This window comes from Cydia strobilella, chromosome 18 (assembly GCF_947568885.1).
Source record: "Cydia strobilella chromosome 18, ilCydStro3.1, whole genome shotgun sequence".
Classification (NCBI taxonomy): domain Eukaryota; kingdom Metazoa; phylum Arthropoda; class Insecta; order Lepidoptera; family Tortricidae; genus Cydia; species Cydia strobilella.
The window spans coordinates 12532958-12551658 of NC_086058.1; the positions used below are offsets into that span (position 1 = coordinate 12532958).

Genomic DNA, 18701 nt, shown 5'->3' on the forward strand with positions numbered 1-18701 from the left:
GGGCTTAAGATGGAGTTTACTTAATTAATTTGTAATTTGAAAACTTGTTAAATTTGGGACACCTTGGTTATTGTTTGTGATTGGCAGATGGTATTTAAATATTTGATTTTCTGCCTCAATGCGATTTGGAAGGCGATAAGCAAAGAGAAATAAAATGCCATCTACATTTTGTTTTAAATTAATTAATACTTATTTTGGAGAAAATCTTACACAGATCGACAGCTCCAAACTAAGCAAAGCTTGTGCAGTCGCCATCAGATATATCGGAGCGGCCAAGGTGCTCACAAATATCTGAACACGCCTCTATTGTCACGGCGCTCGAGTGCATGTTCAGATATTGTGAACACCTCGGCCGCTCCGATTTATCTGATGGCGACTCTACTACGGGTACTAGGCGACGATACACAAACTTAAATAGATTAATATAATACTTAGATTATACACATAAACATCCAGAACTCAGAAACAAAATACCTAACTATTTGTGATTTATGGGATTCCCTTATCCTACCAGTATATATCCCTTAAGGGGCCCACTGGCTATCAGTCCGCCGCCTATGGAAGGTATAGAAAGGATGCCGATCTCTTATGGAAGAATTGTTGCAAAAGTGACCGCTTTCAGCTTTAAATAATAGTTCCTAATCTCTCCGGTGGCGCTAGTTAGGCTCTGGGACACGAGTATAACATTAACCATATAAGGCAACAAATAACCCGACCAAATTACGTAGGTTGTTTTTGGTAGTATTTCGGTGTATGGTGGCGCCGCCTAATTACTGTTTTTTGATGGACACTTTTCGTACATAGAGATTTGGCTCCTTTATATAGTCTCCATGCCGCCGCCGATATCGGCCTGTCAGTTGTTCGGAACTGTCAAATTTTTATTCTAACTGACAGGCCGATATCGTCCGGCGGACTGATAATCAGTGGGCCCTTTACTGGGATTCAAATTAAATGTTATATGTTACCGACAATGGCAAAAAGCACCTAGTCTACCTCGGTTATATACTTTATACACCTCTAAATAATAAATAAATACTTTCAAGTTATTTACTACTTTTCATTATATATACACGATTTCTTCATACCTAACGCAGTTGGATATTCTACTTTAACATTACTTTTATGTATGCAGTATATCCGTAAAATCATTCATATTTATCACAAACCGCTGCTTTTCAGCCAATAATTAAATATTGGAGCCGATTCACATTCAATAATCACATTCAATTCGTATGAATTTCCAATTAAGTTTATTGAGTATGTCGGTAGTTTCCGGTCATCGAAATAATAAGTATGAAAGCGTAACTATATAATGTTTTAAATAAATAAAACACTCCCTCAACATTTTAGTAACATTGAGGCGACGTTGCACCAACTATATCAAATAAGAATGTCTATAAATATTTGAGCAATCATATTGCAGTTTTATAAAACGTATCAGACAAAGTAAGAGTGCTAAAACTTGCTTGCATTTGAAGTAAATAAAACGAGAGCATAAACATTAACCCAATTTGTTCAGTTCAGATTAGTACGGCTACCACCAGTTTTGACATTGACATATTCGCTCACGTCTACTTACTTTATATATAGGTACATCTCGCTTGCACTAATATGCCAGTACACTAGATAAGTTGCAATAGACAAATATGAAACACGATAATGTAGACAATGATAGACAATGTTTGGCGGGGAAATATTTACTTTCTTTTTGATTCTACTTATTAAAAAATAGATTTAACAAGTAGAATCAAAAAGAATATTTTCGTATGAAACGAAAATATTGTATAAAATATTCGCCAGTCGTCTCTATCCCACGCCGACATTTTCAATGTTTACCTAAATCTTTTATTTAATAAGTAAATCTAAAAAGAAAGTAAATGTTTTCCCACCAAATATTGTCTATGGAAATATGGTTTTGAAAAGTATAGTTAAAGTTGGTCAAGGAAATCTTGTCAGTAGAAAAAGGCGCGAAATTCAAATTTTATATATTTTTTTAATTTGCCGCCTTTTTCTACTGACAGGATTTGCTTGACCAACTATATGTGATAGGCCACCTCTTTGTATCATGTAATATGATATGATAATGAAAAATATGATTCATGTTTATCTATTGCAGATACTTAGTGACCTATGACCTATGTACCCCGTATTATGACGGAACGCTATCTCAGAATGTACATACCTATAAATTTCCTTAAAACAATCAACTCACGTCAATTTACTCCCTCTGTCTCTTTCAATAAAGTCTTCCAGTACTTGATGATATAAATTGGATTTACAGCATTTTTAACCTTATCTTTTTGTTAACAAGGTTCCATTTGGTTTATCATAACCTCAAAACAAGTGACTCCTCCAAATTCGCTTGCCAAGACACCTGATGCCAAAGTCGTTTTATCATTTCATCAGGAACTTTTAGTAGGCTGACGAAGCATACAGTGAGTTAGGGCTCCGTGTGTGAAATCTATGTAAACGTGTTTGAACTTTGTTCGGTTTTAATTATCGTTCCGTTAGAAATTTGAATTTAAGTAGGATTTGATTTGAATTTAGGAGATATTGTTGATATTAACAAGTTTGTTCATATTATAGATCCAACATGTTAATGTTGGAAGATTTTCATTTTTAGTGTTCGTACAAAGTACAAAGCTTTGTTCACGGAACACTTATGGGATCAATTCGGCCTTGAAAATCGGGTAAATGCGTTTTACTCACACTGTTTGACGTACTTAGATATTTCATCTATTTTGCTTCCAAACGTGTAAGTACAAAGACATGTACATAGGTACATGTCTTTGTATAGAGTGTGTTTTCTGTTAACTTTAACATGTCTCTACCACTTTTAATCTCATAAGTAATTTGCGGCGTCTTCATTACAATTATTACGAACATGAAAGCTGCTTTGCTAATAAGTATAGTAACATATTAGTAGCAAATAAGCCCATTTCTTGTGCTTAGAGCATTGTACCGGGCGTGTATTATTAACTGATTGATGTAGGTACTTGTATGTACAAAATTTTAAGGTTATTATCCTCTAGCCGCACAGACATCAAAACTTACCAAAACATATGCAATATTGATTTGTCAAAATATAGATTCAAATAAGAATGGAATGGATATATTTTATAGGCTTCTGGCCGGCTAGAGAATAGGACCCTCCACACTCATGCGCGAATCACGGCGCCAAGCCACGAACGCGAGTATTGTTCACGCCTTCGCGTCTTGTTTCCCGTTTTTTGACGGTTTTTCGGCCCGCGTCAAAGGAGTCGCGAAGCGCGACCTTGCAAGACTCCACATTACATTACACACTATCTGATTATATTATATTAAGCAGCTATAGTTTATGGTTTTACAACAAAACAAAATAGAAAAACAGCTAAATCATGTATGATGCCATAGATAACTACAGCTAAACTCGATCAGCTTATGCTTTTCCGCCATCATGCCGCAAATCTCTGCGAAATCGCCGTGTCGAAATCGTGTGAAGTCAACGTCAACGTCGTGATATTATGTTCGCTCCGCGAAGTCGCGCCGCGATTCACGCGCATAGTCTGGAGGGGGCTTAATATAATATTACAGACAAAGTACTCAAGTGTCTTTAAGCTCTGCGAAAGGCATAAGCCCTAAAAATAACATGTTATTTTGCGGCGGAACTCTGAAAGCAAAGTTCGCAGCTGGCAACAAGGGCGAACAACTGGAGTTCATGTACGGAGCCGTGAAGGTCGTGTGTGCGACCGGTGTACAACAATAAGGAATTTAAGGTTTTATTCCAAAATTTTGACGCTTGACTCCTAAAAGTCATTGCAAATTGATCTTATTTTGTCGACTAAGAATTTACAACAACAACAACAGTTTACAACAAAAAAAAACTAGACTTTGTGCTTAATGCTCAATAAATAAATTATAAGTGAACAGCAATAGTACTTAAAACTGATTAAGTACGTACTTAATAATAAATAATTCGGCAAACCAATTTTGACGGAAAAAATAGTCGGTAAAAAAAGGCGGCAAATTTAAAGAATGAATTTGCGACGAATCGAACCACAAACTTTCAGTTTTTCGCCTTTTTAACCAAAGAAAAAACGGAGGAGGTTCTTTCTTCTGACAAATTGGTACCTATTATTGATAGTTTGCCAACCGTGTTTTAGTTTATAGTACCAATATGTGTCGCCATCTATGAATCGTAGCCGAACTTAAACGGAGGGTTGGATGCTATTCTCCAATATGGAATAATACATGACAATACATATTATGTCAACGCGGGTCGGGAATGACCGTAAAGGTGACTGTCCATTTTCAACCGCAGCTGCGTTACTGCTCCGACACTACTGCAGCGGCCTGAACGCGTCGGTGTTATTGTCAATTTCCATAGTAAAATGAATGACGATATCGACTGCACGTAATATGGTGATTTTAACGTTTTCCCAACCGCAGCTGCACTACTGCTCCGACACGTCGGTGTTATTGTCAATTTCTATAGTAAAATAAATGACAAGGCCGACTGCACGTAGCATGGCCATTTTTGCGTATTTAGTGTATTATTGCAACTGCGGCTGCAGACCGCACGTCAAATCTGTCACCTGCACTGAAATGTCTTTGGGTCACAGATATGAGTAGTTCTAAGCAAAGAGGATATAACCACTACGTTCTAAGGAGTTATTACACCCACGGATAAACAACCCCGATGGTACCGTCGCCATATATCGCAGATATATCGGGGCGGCCAAGGAGCTCACAAATATCTGAACACGCCTTTATTGTCAAGGCGCTAGAGTGCATGTTCAGATATATTTAGCACCTCGGTCGCTCCGACATATCTGATGGCGACTGTAGTACTACTGTAAACTTTTTTGCTAATCTATATTGAGCCATACGAGTATCACAAAGCCAGTTAGGAAACTAGAATGATAGGTCCGAAAAAGAGTGTCAAATTCGGAAGTTAACTATAGTCTGGCAAACCCTTCGAGCAACACCGGCTTCCGACACGTCGGAAGGGAGGAGCCCAAGCGATATCTTACCGTACAAATCGTTCTGCCATTTTTTGCGGGGGAAAACGTGCACACAGTCGCACTTCTCACTCACTACTTGCAAAATCCAATCTCTAATTAGGATTGTTCATTTTTTTTTAATGTTCTATTTCGAAAACCATTTCGAGATATTAGGTTTTTAAACAGTTTCCGACATTTGCTGCGATATAATAATCGAGGATTGAAGATATTTCAACAAATATACTGATGACCTTAGTTTGACCTTCTCGCGAGGCTGAATATAATAATGTCATCGTATAGTAAAAGTTATCGAACCATAGTAAATAAATCCGTCACTCACGTAATTGTCAAAGATGTCATTGTCATCAATTGTCATAATAAAAAAATTCAGTTAAACCGCTAGTTTCTTACGATTTGATTTATAATTTTTAATACCTAAACAGTAGATTTTGATTGCTTAATATATCAAAAACCTTGTTTCCACTTGTGGGAATGATTTACAAAAATTATAGTCCGCGAAGACCTACGTGAAAGACGGTGTTGTCGTGAAGTAAATGTGGAATGGAATACTTCAAGTGTTACACACAATATTGCTGTGAGGATCACGTCGATGTAAGTATAAAATTAATATTATTTTACTACGAATATTTAAAAGTCCATTTTGGTGGTCGGGTCACTATTACCTATTTATTTTCTGTGATGATGTGGCCAGAATATCTAAAGACAAACCGTTTAACACAGCTTGTCCGCTACTAGCTCCGTTTTACTGATTTGAAGTTAAATTCAACAAACAGACATACATATATGTAACTTATAACCATCTTGCAAGCAATAAATCATATACATACAAAAATACATAGTTATATTCAAAATACAACATGAAACTGAAAAGATAATTTCTAATTTCCAGGTACCTACAAGTTGCAGTTCAAGGCTCAAGCTGCTGATATCACGACCATGGCGGACAAAACTAAAGTTAATAAAGAGTTGTGAAAAATAAAACATGTCTTATTTTTTACTTTTTTATTAATTTACGAAAAACCTGTTTCCCAAAAAAGTGTATACATTATATGTTCAACATGTTCTGCACGTAAGGTTGACATTGAGGGCTTTGTTTAGTAGCATTCAGTTGAAGTTGATTTAGGTTCTACTCTTGTTGATCCAGAAAATAATTGTATAGTTTATTATTAAATCTATGCTCACGCCCAGGCACTATTCTTGCTATAACTTTACATTCTCCGCCTTCTCTAGAAATTTGTACATTATATACATCCAATAAAACTAAGGTATATAACTTAAGGCAGATTTATTTATTTATTTTTATTACAAGGGGCAAAGATGTTATTTAATACCTCATGGTAACATATTGATATCCAAACATACGAAACGATACAAAATTGAACCACGAGAGAAGCGAATGGTTTAAAATTTAGAATATTGACAGTTGCGGAGGTCTCAAGGCATGAGGGTTAAACAAACTGTGTTACAGTGCAACACGTAATTCTTCACACCAACACGAGGAAACCATTTATTATTCAAATTAATTTATTAAAAGTTCTTTCTATCGGCCAAGGTGAGGGAAATATCTTTCTTCATAAAGGATTTCTTGTCTCGCCCATCAAGTTTTATATGGATGGTGCGGTCATATCATAGAGTGCCGTCGCCCATTCACACCTGCAACTGGACAATATGAAGTGTAAATTACAAATTATTTTATTCATCATACTTCACTGTTTGGTACCTAAAGAAAGTAAAATTGGCTTAATATGGATACTTAGAAAGATAAATCTGTAATATTTTGCTAACACCGAACGACTGCCTGCCCACCATTGGATAATTTTATTCTTACGTGTCGCATCGTCATCTCCAGAACCCACGAATCACTTTGCAGAAATCAATAAAAGGCCTGCTAAAAGAGCCTACCTGGCATGGTTTTGAGGGGACGTTTATTACAGACTTCTAAATCCAGCCGCACGTTTCTGACGGCCGAGTACCTATACGTGATGCAGGTGGATCAAGTGCGCACTCCCCCCGTATATATCACGAACTCCATGAGTCCCGTTTCCGTCGGATTGCTGTGTGCGGTGGTTACGCATTTAGGCAAGAGGATGGGGAAGAAAATTTCACATTGTGAACTTACCTTAATGTTAAGAATAATTTTTCCTCTGCATTAATTTTATTTGAGTAATTTGATTGTATTTCGTCAATTATTAAGTCTCATTCAATGTTGAATTGCTTTTCATTTAATCGGCAATATTATCTGAATAAAGGATCACCATTAAATATCAGATTTTTTATTAATATTGCGTAGCTGCCTTCGTCGGACTCTGACTATTGTAGAAAGGCAAACTGGTCTTCTTTTTCATGTAGCATGTAGCATTATCGTCACTCGCTTCTTCACGTAAAAAATACAAAAGTAAATTAGTATTTTATTTGTACGGCTGACATTATATGACTTGACATTGACAAGCCATCAACGAACGCTGTCGCGACTGCACGCCGCAACAGCCGCAGTCGTGCTGCTACAGTAGTGCGGCACCGCGTAACGTCGCAACTGCAGGGCAGCGGTAGTTACAAATGGACAGTCACCTTAAGGCAGCCGTGGTCACATGCCGTGTATTTGCCGAAACACAACGTCGTTTGTTTTCACACTACACAGACACGATACAGCAAGAAGCGTTTTAGTATAGTAGCAGTTTGCATATTTTTATTACTCACTGCAAAACAAATATAAAAAAATCCAATTAGGTTAGGTTAGGTAACCTAATTTGATCAGTTTTTATTTGTCAAAAACCTCGTCCCATGTTACCTGCTTCATAAAAACCAATTGATCACTTCTACTTTAAAATTAACATCAAAAGGGAAGTGAAAAACCGGACTCGTCCACCGAGGGTTCCGTACTTTTTAGTATTTGTTGTTATAGCGGCAACAGAAATACATCATCTGTTAAAATTTCAACGGTCAAGCTATCATCATGAGATACTTACAGCCCGGTGACAGACAAACGGACAGACAGACAGAGGTGTCTTAGTAATAGGGTTCCGTTTTTACCCTTTGGGTAGGGAACCCTAAAAAGGAATTATGTTAATGTTTGCGTTGTATGTTCTATCGAGCGACAAAAATGAACCGAGGTGTCAATCGATTAAAATTTTATAGACCAGTTATAGTTTTGTAGCCTATTAAGGTTTAATGAACTTTCAAAAAGGTTATTTACGAAAAAAAAATTACTAAGTAAATCGAGTCTTTCAATAAATAAATTAACTGGGCGTAAAGGCCTGAACGAAAAGATATTTGTTTAATCAATTAATTTTGGTTCTTATATAAAAGTATCCATTTTTATCCCTAATTGAAATAATAAAAACCTCATTTTACTTGCCCTCACTATGTGCTAGCAAATATGTTTGTTTGTTTGTTCAAACGGCCCGTTGCCTCCGGTGTTTGTTCCACGGTTATTCCATATTTAGTGTTCACTCCCTGGCGTCGGATATATTCTCATTAACCGGAGCAATTTTAGGACACATTTCGGTGGAATAATTTACAAGCAATAGTCCAGTTCGTTACATGACTCAATTTAAAGGGGAATGGAACGAAAATGAATGAATGAAATTACACACACAGAACCAAAATAGTATGAAGATATTTCCTAATCTAAAACGGAACACTTTTTGCTCAGCATGTTCACATTTTCGCTGTCCAATTTAGTGTCCATTCCCTAGTGTCGGATAAATTTTCATTAGCCAGAGCAGTTTTAGGAAACATGTTGGTGGAATAATTTATAAGCAATTAGTCCAGTTCGTTATCAGATTTAACGAATTTAGAGGAGAATAAAACAAATGAATTAATGAAATTATGAAGAATGCGAAGCATTAGAATTATTAGAAATTTGAGGATACATTTCGATGGAATAATTTACAAGCGACTGTCTAATTCGTTACAGATCCCAATTTAAGGGCGAAGAAAACGTATGATGAATACCCAAATATATAATTAATGTTAAGACCTGCAGTCTTAAAAAATTCAAAATGGCGCTGACTATAAAGTTGATTTTTTTCCTAAAGCTCTCTTATTCATTTAGTGACACAAATGTCTTCCTATGCACTGGAGTATTATGTCCTTTTATACAATTAAAAGGATAGTTCGAAGTTATGAAATGTTACCTAGAATAGAAGTCAGTTCTTTCGCTCCACGTCCCGTCCTCGGTTCCTAGATAATGAACACTGTTACCCGAGCTGATATTATTACCTGGTGGCCAATCCTGACCGTAAACGAAGATCTCAAACCGCGCGATGTCCACTCTCTTCCATGTCAGAACCAAAGACAACTGCTCGCTGGGATATAGATGATGTGCCCGGAACAGTGCTGTTAAGATCACTTGGTGCATCTCCGTTTCACCACCATCTGTTCCTAAATCATGAACATTGTTATCCCCGTTGAGATCCTTACCTGGAGGCCATTCTTGTCCGTACACGAAGATCTCCCACCGCGTCATTTTCATCTTGTTACATGCCAGAGCCAGTGACTGCTTAATGGGAAATAGTGCTGTGCCCGTAACGGTTCTGTTAAGATCACTTTATCTATCTCCATTTCACCACCATCTGTTCCTAAATCATGAACATTGTTATCCCCGTTGAGGTCCTTACCTGGAGGCCATTCTTGTCCGTAAACGAAGATCTCGGAACGCGCGATGTCCACCCTGTTCCATGTTAGAGCCAGAGACAGCTGCTCGCTGGGTGACAAGTGCTGTGCCCGGAACAGTGCTGTTAGGATGACCTGGTCCAGTTCCTGTACTTCCCCGCCTTCTGCTCGTTCTTGGATCCTAAACACCGTGATCTGTGGAGAAAGAAAGAGTATGTTACTTTCCATCCCTAATATAGGGAACATGGGTAAGGAAGGACAATACGGAGATGGTGGGACGACCTTGATACATTCTGCAAAGAGAACCAAATGGCGGGAAAGAGTTCAGTTCAGTTCAGCAGTGGGACCCTTTATTTTAGGCTATTAAAAAAAAGGTTAATAATTCACGCTGAATTTATTTAATATTATTTTTATGATTTATTTTTATTGCTTGTAAAATGATATTTGACATGTAAAAGTGTCCTTTTGGCCTATTTGCTGAATAAATGTTTAAGTTTGAACTAACAGACTGATCAACGTCACGCAGCAGAGATCTAATTTCCACCACCATCACAATTGTTCTACCAATTTAAAATTTTCTGCCCTTTAGATTGCACACCATTTGAAGTCAGAGTCAGTCATACAATACAATTTAGCGAACTTGCGTTTGCGTTTGGAATACGTTATTGGTTACACAACATTATGTTCCATTTAATTTTAGTAACTAGAAGTCACTACAGTTACGAAATCCGATCCGAATCCGAAATTACAATAAAGTTATGAAATCCTGAATCTAGCCTAGCTAATCCTAACCAAAGTGCAAAACAAATTACTCTTGAGTGTTTACTCACTACTCATCTCTTAAGTACGCTGCGTTATGCATTCTGGATGGCTACCCCGCAAAGGCATTGGATGAATGTCTATTTCCATTTCTAATACACAGAGACGGACACAGGGAATTTTGATGCTAACGGTAACCTTTTAGAGTTAAACCAAGATAAGTATGCAAAGATTTTGTTAGCCCAAACGGTTCAAGTGTTATTTTTACGTCATAATTTCATAGAAGTTTGACGTTTAAAATAACACTTGTACATTCTAGGCTAATAAAATCGCTGCAGACTTATCTTGATAACTCTATATTGTTTTGCCCGAACTAACGAAACGATGGAATTGAATCTGAATCTATCGAATCTCTTTCAAGCTGTCCAATTAATTTTGCCCCAATTTCAAGAGTAAGATTGGTTTTCAAATAAAGGATTATAAGTAGATAGGAAAGCTCCTAGTTTTCTTCGAAATGAGCTGATTGGACAAAGACAGGGAGGAATTTACTCGTAGTTTTGAATTAACATTAACATTTTATCTTAAAGCACTCGTACTATCGTTGATATTTGAGCTAGAATAAAAATTCGTTTTGATTTTAAAAATACACGCGCGCTTTGAAAAAAAAATCATATTTCATAATATGCTATCTGCCCAAATATGTAAATTGATCACCTGTTTGTATTTATTTTTCGGATCTTGTTTGTTTATTAATACACGAAATATTAATTAATATTTATATTCAGTTTATCGAGTAAACCAGAGATAATAAAGCGATAGCCGAAGGTGATGACGCTATTTGTCATGCATGGACATTTTGATTGATGATGAAAGGTTTATTGAGCCTTTGTTTTCCTAATGAAGTTATGTTTATGGGATACGAGGTGGAGCGACGACCTGGTGAAGGTCGCGGGAATTCGGTGGATGCGAGCGGCACAGGATCGGTCGGAGTGGCGAGCCTTGGGGGAGGCCTATGTCCAGCAGTGGACGTCTATCGGCTGACATGATGATGATGATGATACAAGCGACCCGCCTCGGCTTCGCACGGGTAGTTCAACCAATTTACACAAAACCTTACCAAATTATACAGTTTTATCTCGAATATACAGACAGACAGACGCGGTGCAGGACTTTGTATTATAATAATAATATGTAGGTATTGATTGAGGCATTGTAGGCTCCATACTCACTTTTTATGAATTATCGGGGATATAAAAAAATAGGTAATAATTTCAGCTCAGTTTTGGCTTGTCCGATCAGGTATCGATCACCACCATACCGCGAATTTAAGATAGTGTGGTCTGATGTGCTGATGTGGATCTTTAGACCCGACATGGCGCAGAACGGGTTGGAGATAAGTCTTAAGAAAGTTCTTCTTGTCCTATCTTTGTTTTATCTAATGTTAAGAATTTGTTTTATCACTTTTCATCGCATCTCATTTATCTCAAATAGGTACACTAGAGAAAAATGGGACACCTTGTTAATCTTTATTCCTTTGACAGCCACACATTAAATAACAAACATCAAGCTTTCAATGGCTTACTTTGGATTTTTATTAAAAGCTATCAGGTAAATGTTTCTAGAAATAGAAATTGCCTTTGTTTGATCTTAACAAGTCAACCCGACTGACTGAACTTAACGGACTGACCGTTTATTTACATTTATAATAATATTTAAAATAACCCTTTAAGCTAATCATAAGATTTTACATGTATTTTTATTGAAACCATTTTAGGCCAAAAATACCTTAGATCATTTTAGAAAAGAGATGACACTTCAATTTACTGGATCGATTTTTCTCGCTTTCATGTAAAAAAAACGCATCGAAATCGGTCCATCCGTTTCAGAGCTACAATGCCACAGACAGAAAAATAGACAGACATTGGCGTCAAACGTATAACGCCCCTTTTTGCGACGAGGGTTAAAAACTGAATTAAATCAATTACGTCTTGAGGCTTGACTACTTATGTAACGTAAGTTACGTTACCTAAACAGTACAATACATTCTAAACATGTCCCTACCTATTTAAATTTCATTACTTCAACCACACTCTCTTTTATGAGAATTTTCGAAATAGATACCCAGGGAACTAGATAAAAATGAAAGACAATCTCTTTTCCCATTCAATAACAAAAAGCCTTATCCAACCATAAGATGCTTGTGACTTACCAATTACAAAAAGTCTTATCCTTCTTAGACACAATAGCGAGTTACGTCATTTTATCAGTAAAGCTGAGATTTGCTAGTTTAAATATGAACAACCCGCGTCTGCGTGAGATATGTTCATGGCTGCAAATCATACATATTCCTTGGCTATATCAGTTTTATTTGCCGGCAGATTTATGTGCTTTGAGCTACGGTTTACGACTTTCTAGATTTTTTAAGATAACACAGATCCTACCGTTATTAATTTAAAGTCAGAAAAATGGCGCATGTGAAGTCAAAAATAATGATTTACATCTAAAATGTTCAAAAATTCGTTAATTGTGTATTTTTACACATACTATTGATATTGTTCCTCCCACTCTCACTTTATAGCTTACCGCCACTTTTTTAATTTAAATTAAAATAAACAAGTATTAAAAAAGTGACGTAATGGAATTCCTTAAATTACTGAATCGAAAATACTAAAGAGGTAAAATTCCATGGTTTACAAGATGAATCTTCCCTCGCCGGAAACGCTAAAGATGGACTCGTATTATTTGAGAAACTCAAACTCACTCGTCCATCTTTGAGCGGTTTTCCGGCCTCTCCTACAATGTACTATATTTATAAGGTCTAAAAAAATGTTACAATACGCTAAAAATCAAATGAAAGTTAGCAAAATAATAATTGACAAACTCATCCGCAACGTAGGCTTCGTCAGGAGGGTACAAACCATAAATCAGCAACAGGCGTCGTCATTCCAAATTAAAACGTGTAGCTAGTCATATGTATAATCGAATAGCAGAGAGGCTCAAGCCATTAAAGAGGTCGGCGAGCGGTGCAGCCATCAGTTCCCACTCATTATATTCATCGCTGCCGGGCGGGAATGCCTTTGCCGTAATTACACAGGGTAACGGCGATTTAAAAGTTTAGAATAAAAAATGCCTTTTTAAGGAAATATTATTATCTATATATATAGGTATATATAAATGCACGTGTCCTGACTGACTCATCAACGCAGAGGCGAAACCACAAAAGCTAGAAAGTTGAAATTTGCACAGCAGGTTGCATTTATAAAGTGTACAAGAGATAAGAAGCGATTTTGAAAAATTCAACCCCTAAGGGGGTTAAAAAGGGGATGAAAGTTTGTATGGGGTTCAAGTTTTGTTTTAAGCTAGCAATTTGAAACTTGGTAAAAATATATATTATTAGAATACAAGAAAACTAATTTCAGCGTTTTTGAAAATTCATCCCCCAAGGTGGTGAAAAAGGGGTTGAAAGTTTGTATGGAGATCAAAAATTTTATCAAGTGCAGGACTTAAAACTTTGTATATGTGCATACTATTAGAATACAGGAAAAGTAATTTCAGCATTTTTAAAAATTCATCCCCTAAAAGGGTTAAAAAGGGGTTGAAAGTTTGAATCCATTACAAATGCTTTGAAACTTATTAGAAAGGCATTGTATAATATTATAAAAATAGTTATTTCAACGTTCTTTAATAATTCAACCCAAATTCAAAGAGGTTTAAGAAGAGGATGTAAGTTTATATGTGATTCAAGTTTTCGTTTAAGCTAGGGACATAAAACTTGGTAAAAGGGCAGTATATTAAAATAGACAAAAACTGATTGATAAAGTTTGCATCGGGAGCGAACATTTTTTTTAAATAGTGGACTTGAAAATCTAAGTGTTGAGAGGGATTATATCGAGAACAATTATTTTCAGTTAGGGGCTTGAAACTTCGTAGTTTGTGAAAGACAAATTTCATGCGTTGTATAATTATTAACAAATGATTAACCGTTCCTACTGATATCTTTTGCTGCATAATGTTCTATGCTCATGTGAAATATATAACCACCAACATACAAATCCACGCGTACGAAGTCGCGGGCAACAGCTAGTAATATTATAAATGCGAGTCTGTCTGTTTGTCTGTCTGTGTGTTACTTCTTCACGATTAAACCGCTGAACCGATTTAGTTGAAATTTGGCATAGAGATAGACAATTTGTTATTGTTTTGAACTGGTTTTGATACGATCATGGCGATCGTTTTGACGTATCTCACGCACGACTTCGCATACACTCTAATCAACGTGAGCGACCTTCAAGGTCGTATCAAAATAAGATCAAAACCGTAACAAGTTATTATATCTGAACCGGGCACCGGGTTTATCGATATATAGACCTGTCTGTCTCAGATATTTCTTGGCAGCTATAGTTGGTCAAACCAAATTGTCAGAAAATAAAAACAAAAAAAGTTATACTCATCCTTTTCTTTTGGGTGCTAGTACTAGTGTAAGACAAAGATACCTAGTATGATTCTCTCTGTCTATGTTTGAAATGAGACAGTCCTTTGACAAACTATAGTATTTCGATTCATTTGATTTAAAAGCGCCTGTAAATCCACCTTACGTACATTATTTTTACGGCTGGTTAGCGCCAATTAAAATGGACGGTAAAAATATTTGAATTTTACAAGAGATCGGATTTAGAAGCAACAGCCGGATAATTTTACAAGTGCCCAATTAGTGAAATACCGTTCAAATTAAGTTAACTTATCTACAGAAGCAAGCAGTCATATTCCTTTAAAAAAAATTAAGACTCATACACAGATTGTAATGCAAAAGTTGTATAGAACTTAACTATAGTGGACAAAAGTTAACTGGTTGTGTGTATATATATTATAATTAATGCGATTATCATCACAACATGTTATTAGAAAATTGCTCGGAGGCACGGGCCTTCTTTAGGGTGCTCGGAGGCACGGGCCTTCTTTAGGGAGCTCGGGAGTCGCTTGCGTGAGAGGGGTCTGGATCCCCGCTCCGGGTCGTTCCTGGTGCAAAGGTTATCTATTGCGGTTCAACGCGGAAACGCAGCGAGCGTGTTGGGAACTTTTGCGCCTGGAATGACCCGGGGTGGGTTATTTGATTAATTGTTATTGTGCTTTTATTAGAAAATTAAAACCCTTTCATGCGGGTATTGCATCAGAAAACAAGGTCTCCTAAGGACTAAAAAAGGGTTTAACACTTTATAGGTAGTATACAAAAGACACGTTAAGCCTAAATGACCCTTAAAATAGTAGCTTGGCTACACATTTCATTCTTATAGCAGGTTCCCAGTTTTCAAAGTCAGTTAAAATATATAATATGTACAATATGATTTAGGTACTGTACAATCAAATAAAAATTCCAATAAGTATTAACATTACGCGTATGCGATTTAATCATCCAAAAACCTAAAATGTGCAAATAAGATTTACTTTCACACGAAAAATTTAACTTCGTTCTACAGCGCAATGAGCTCGAAATATTCGAAATATGGTATTTCATAAATCTCAAAGAAATCCAAAAGATATGTCACAGTACAATATATCTAGCAGTATAAGATAATCTATTGTCCAATAAAATACGAGTAAAGTCTGCATTGGTCAAAGGACTCGTCAAAGTAGAAGGACGAATTTCCGGTACGCATTTTACCGCCATTGTAGTTTCTTTTTATGTCTACTATTAAAGAACCTTTTAGTGGATTTAAAGGGTAAATTGAGCAAACTATTAGCGGTACAACTTTCTATCTGACAAAGCAATATAATTACGTAGGAAATAGTTTTTATTTCTGTAGAAGTTTTTTGAACACAATAAAATGATTGGAACGTTATTGATTTCATGATCTGTCATTAAACCACGAGAGCCATCATGATCGTAAGTGTAAGGCCTGAGTGGACGCTCGAAGCGGAGCTTTCGGCGGGGCGTGCAGCGTGGCGTCGGGCTCACAAGTGATTTACTCCTATACGTTTGCATTTGTTTAACATGCACGCCGCACGCCCCGCCCCGCTGCACGCCCAACTCGAGCGTCCACTCAGGCCTTACACTAAAGGTCACGTTCGGGTGTTAAGCAGCTGCATTACGTTGCGTCGTCGTTGCTGCCCGCCGCTGTATAATGTCAATTTCCTTGATATATTTTTTTTACCGTTCTTTATGTAATTAATTTATTTATTTATTGATAATGGGAAACAAACAGCGAAAAATGACACATATAGATAATTACACTTAAATACATACATAAGTCAAAACAGTTTCCACTAAAATTAATGACGTTCGCCGCTCTTTAAAGGGGCCCACTGACTATCAGTTCGCCGGACGATATCGGCCTGTCAGTTGTTCGGTACTGTCAAATTTTTATTCTAACTGACAGGCCGATATCGTCCGGCGGACTGATAGTCAGTGGGCTCCTTAAGTACTGCCGGCGATTATGATATTAATTTAGTAATTCAATTTATCAAGGAAATAGACAAATACAGCGTGGGAAATAACGACACCGGCCGCAGCAGTAATGCAGCTGCAGTTGACATCCGAACTTCATCTTTATAATAACCACACAACGTGTCAATAACTTTTGAATTAACTTTTTTTTCCTTTTTCTTTCTTTTGTTTTGGATGAACCTCAAATATGTAGTGAAAAATTACTCGTAAATAATATGAACAGTTTTAATGAGGGCTATCGCGCTCAATTTCGACGCTATCGGCGCTAGTGTAGATGGAGGTCTAAAAGTGCCAACTAAACTATATGCAAAATTAAACAGGTTGAGAAAACAGCAAATTTAGACGTTAAAATACCTTTGTGTATTCCAATGTATAGATTTTATAAAAATAAGCATATAATAATTTTGAGATCTGGTTTTCTGGACCACCATCAACAGTGGCGCCTACTGGTGAGCAGAAAAACGCTAGCCCACATTGAGAAATTAAAGGTATACACACATTTATATTTATAGTAAGCATATACGAACAAGTATTATAGATATCTCGCGACCACGATACACTCATACCATTTCAAAAATAGAAATCCTGCTTGCCCTACATATGCACGGGGCTACACGTAGGTAAATAGGTAATGCAATCTCACGCTAGATTTACTAGGTACGATCCAAATGAGATTCTGGCCGGTTTACTAAGATCTTTCCAATTCGATTTGGACCTTAAACTAAATTCTGATCGTTTAGGGAAAATATAAAAAAATTACAGGAGAGACACTTTGTAAATTGAAATAGGTATATTTATCAATACAACTAAATCTGTGCCTAAAGGGCGTAAGACACTGGCTTAACTGGAGAATCTTTCTCGAAATCGGATCTCATTTTGTTAGAGTGAGTAAATGGTACCAGAAATTGATTGGCAAATTGTGTAAATATTAATGTGATATAGATGGAATTGATTCTTACACACCGGTTGATATCTTAAATAACAGCATTGTTAGCATATCGAGATTTTGAATTTTAAATCACTCTGCTCTGTTAACACGAATATTATACACATTTTTAAAATTTTCTTATTAACCTACATTATATTTGGCTATTTGCAAATAAGATTTCATTAAGGAAATCGAGGAATTGTGAGTAGGTATAAATGAATTGAAACTTTATTCAATCTGTTTTTATAACATCAGATAAATAAACTAGGTTGGGTAGCATATACAATCTTCAATTTATAATCTAATTAAACTAAGAAATTTTTCCTATTCATCTATAACAAAGTTTTTACGACTTAATCATATCCCCAGTTCTAAGACTAAGCAGGTTCCTTTCTCCGCTTCTTTTACGACCCCTAAAGAAGTTACGATCAAAAACTTAGCGTACCGTTAATAATATACAACCTAAATGGCTACATGAACATAAAACATTTGTCAAACAGCCATTAATTTCCACCAGCACCTGTCATTAGTCAATCCAGTGTGAAGTTTCATTATATTTAGAAAACAATAAGAAATTCTAAATAGTAGCACGTCCATTCTGGTGACGTGAAGGTTATAACGTCAGTACCTATTAAAATAAAACTCGCAGGCGTTCTCTGCTAGATGGTGCAATCGAACGAACTACATGTTATCGGGTCTTGAGGACATTAAAGTCTTTACCTCGAGCCTCAAGAAGACCCTTTAACGCCGTGGATTGGACGCACCTAGCGCTCTTCGGCATTCCGCTTGACACTTGCCGCGCCGCCGCCGCCGGTCGCGTGCGTCCACTCCGCGGCCAAAGACTCAACAGTAATCTGGTATCGATAAAAATAGTTCTTCTTCTTCTTCCAGTGCCATGTCATCTCCTACCGGTCGGCTATCATGAGGGCTATACAGACTTTGGACACAGCTGCGC

General features: G+C 36.7%; 1 protein-coding gene across 1 annotated transcript in view; it reads right to left on the bottom strand.

Annotated features, from left to right (window-relative positions):
• Positions 1–18701, bottom strand: part of LOC134749553 (transient receptor potential cation channel trpm) — a 308269-nt gene that overhangs the window by 53769 nt on the left and 235799 nt on the right. Inside the window, exon 10 of the mRNA XM_063684539.1 lies at positions 9623–9812. Within this exon, the coding sequence (XP_063540609.1) occupies positions 9623–9812 (190 nt within the window). The remainder of the gene's footprint in view (positions 1–9622; positions 9813–18701) is intronic.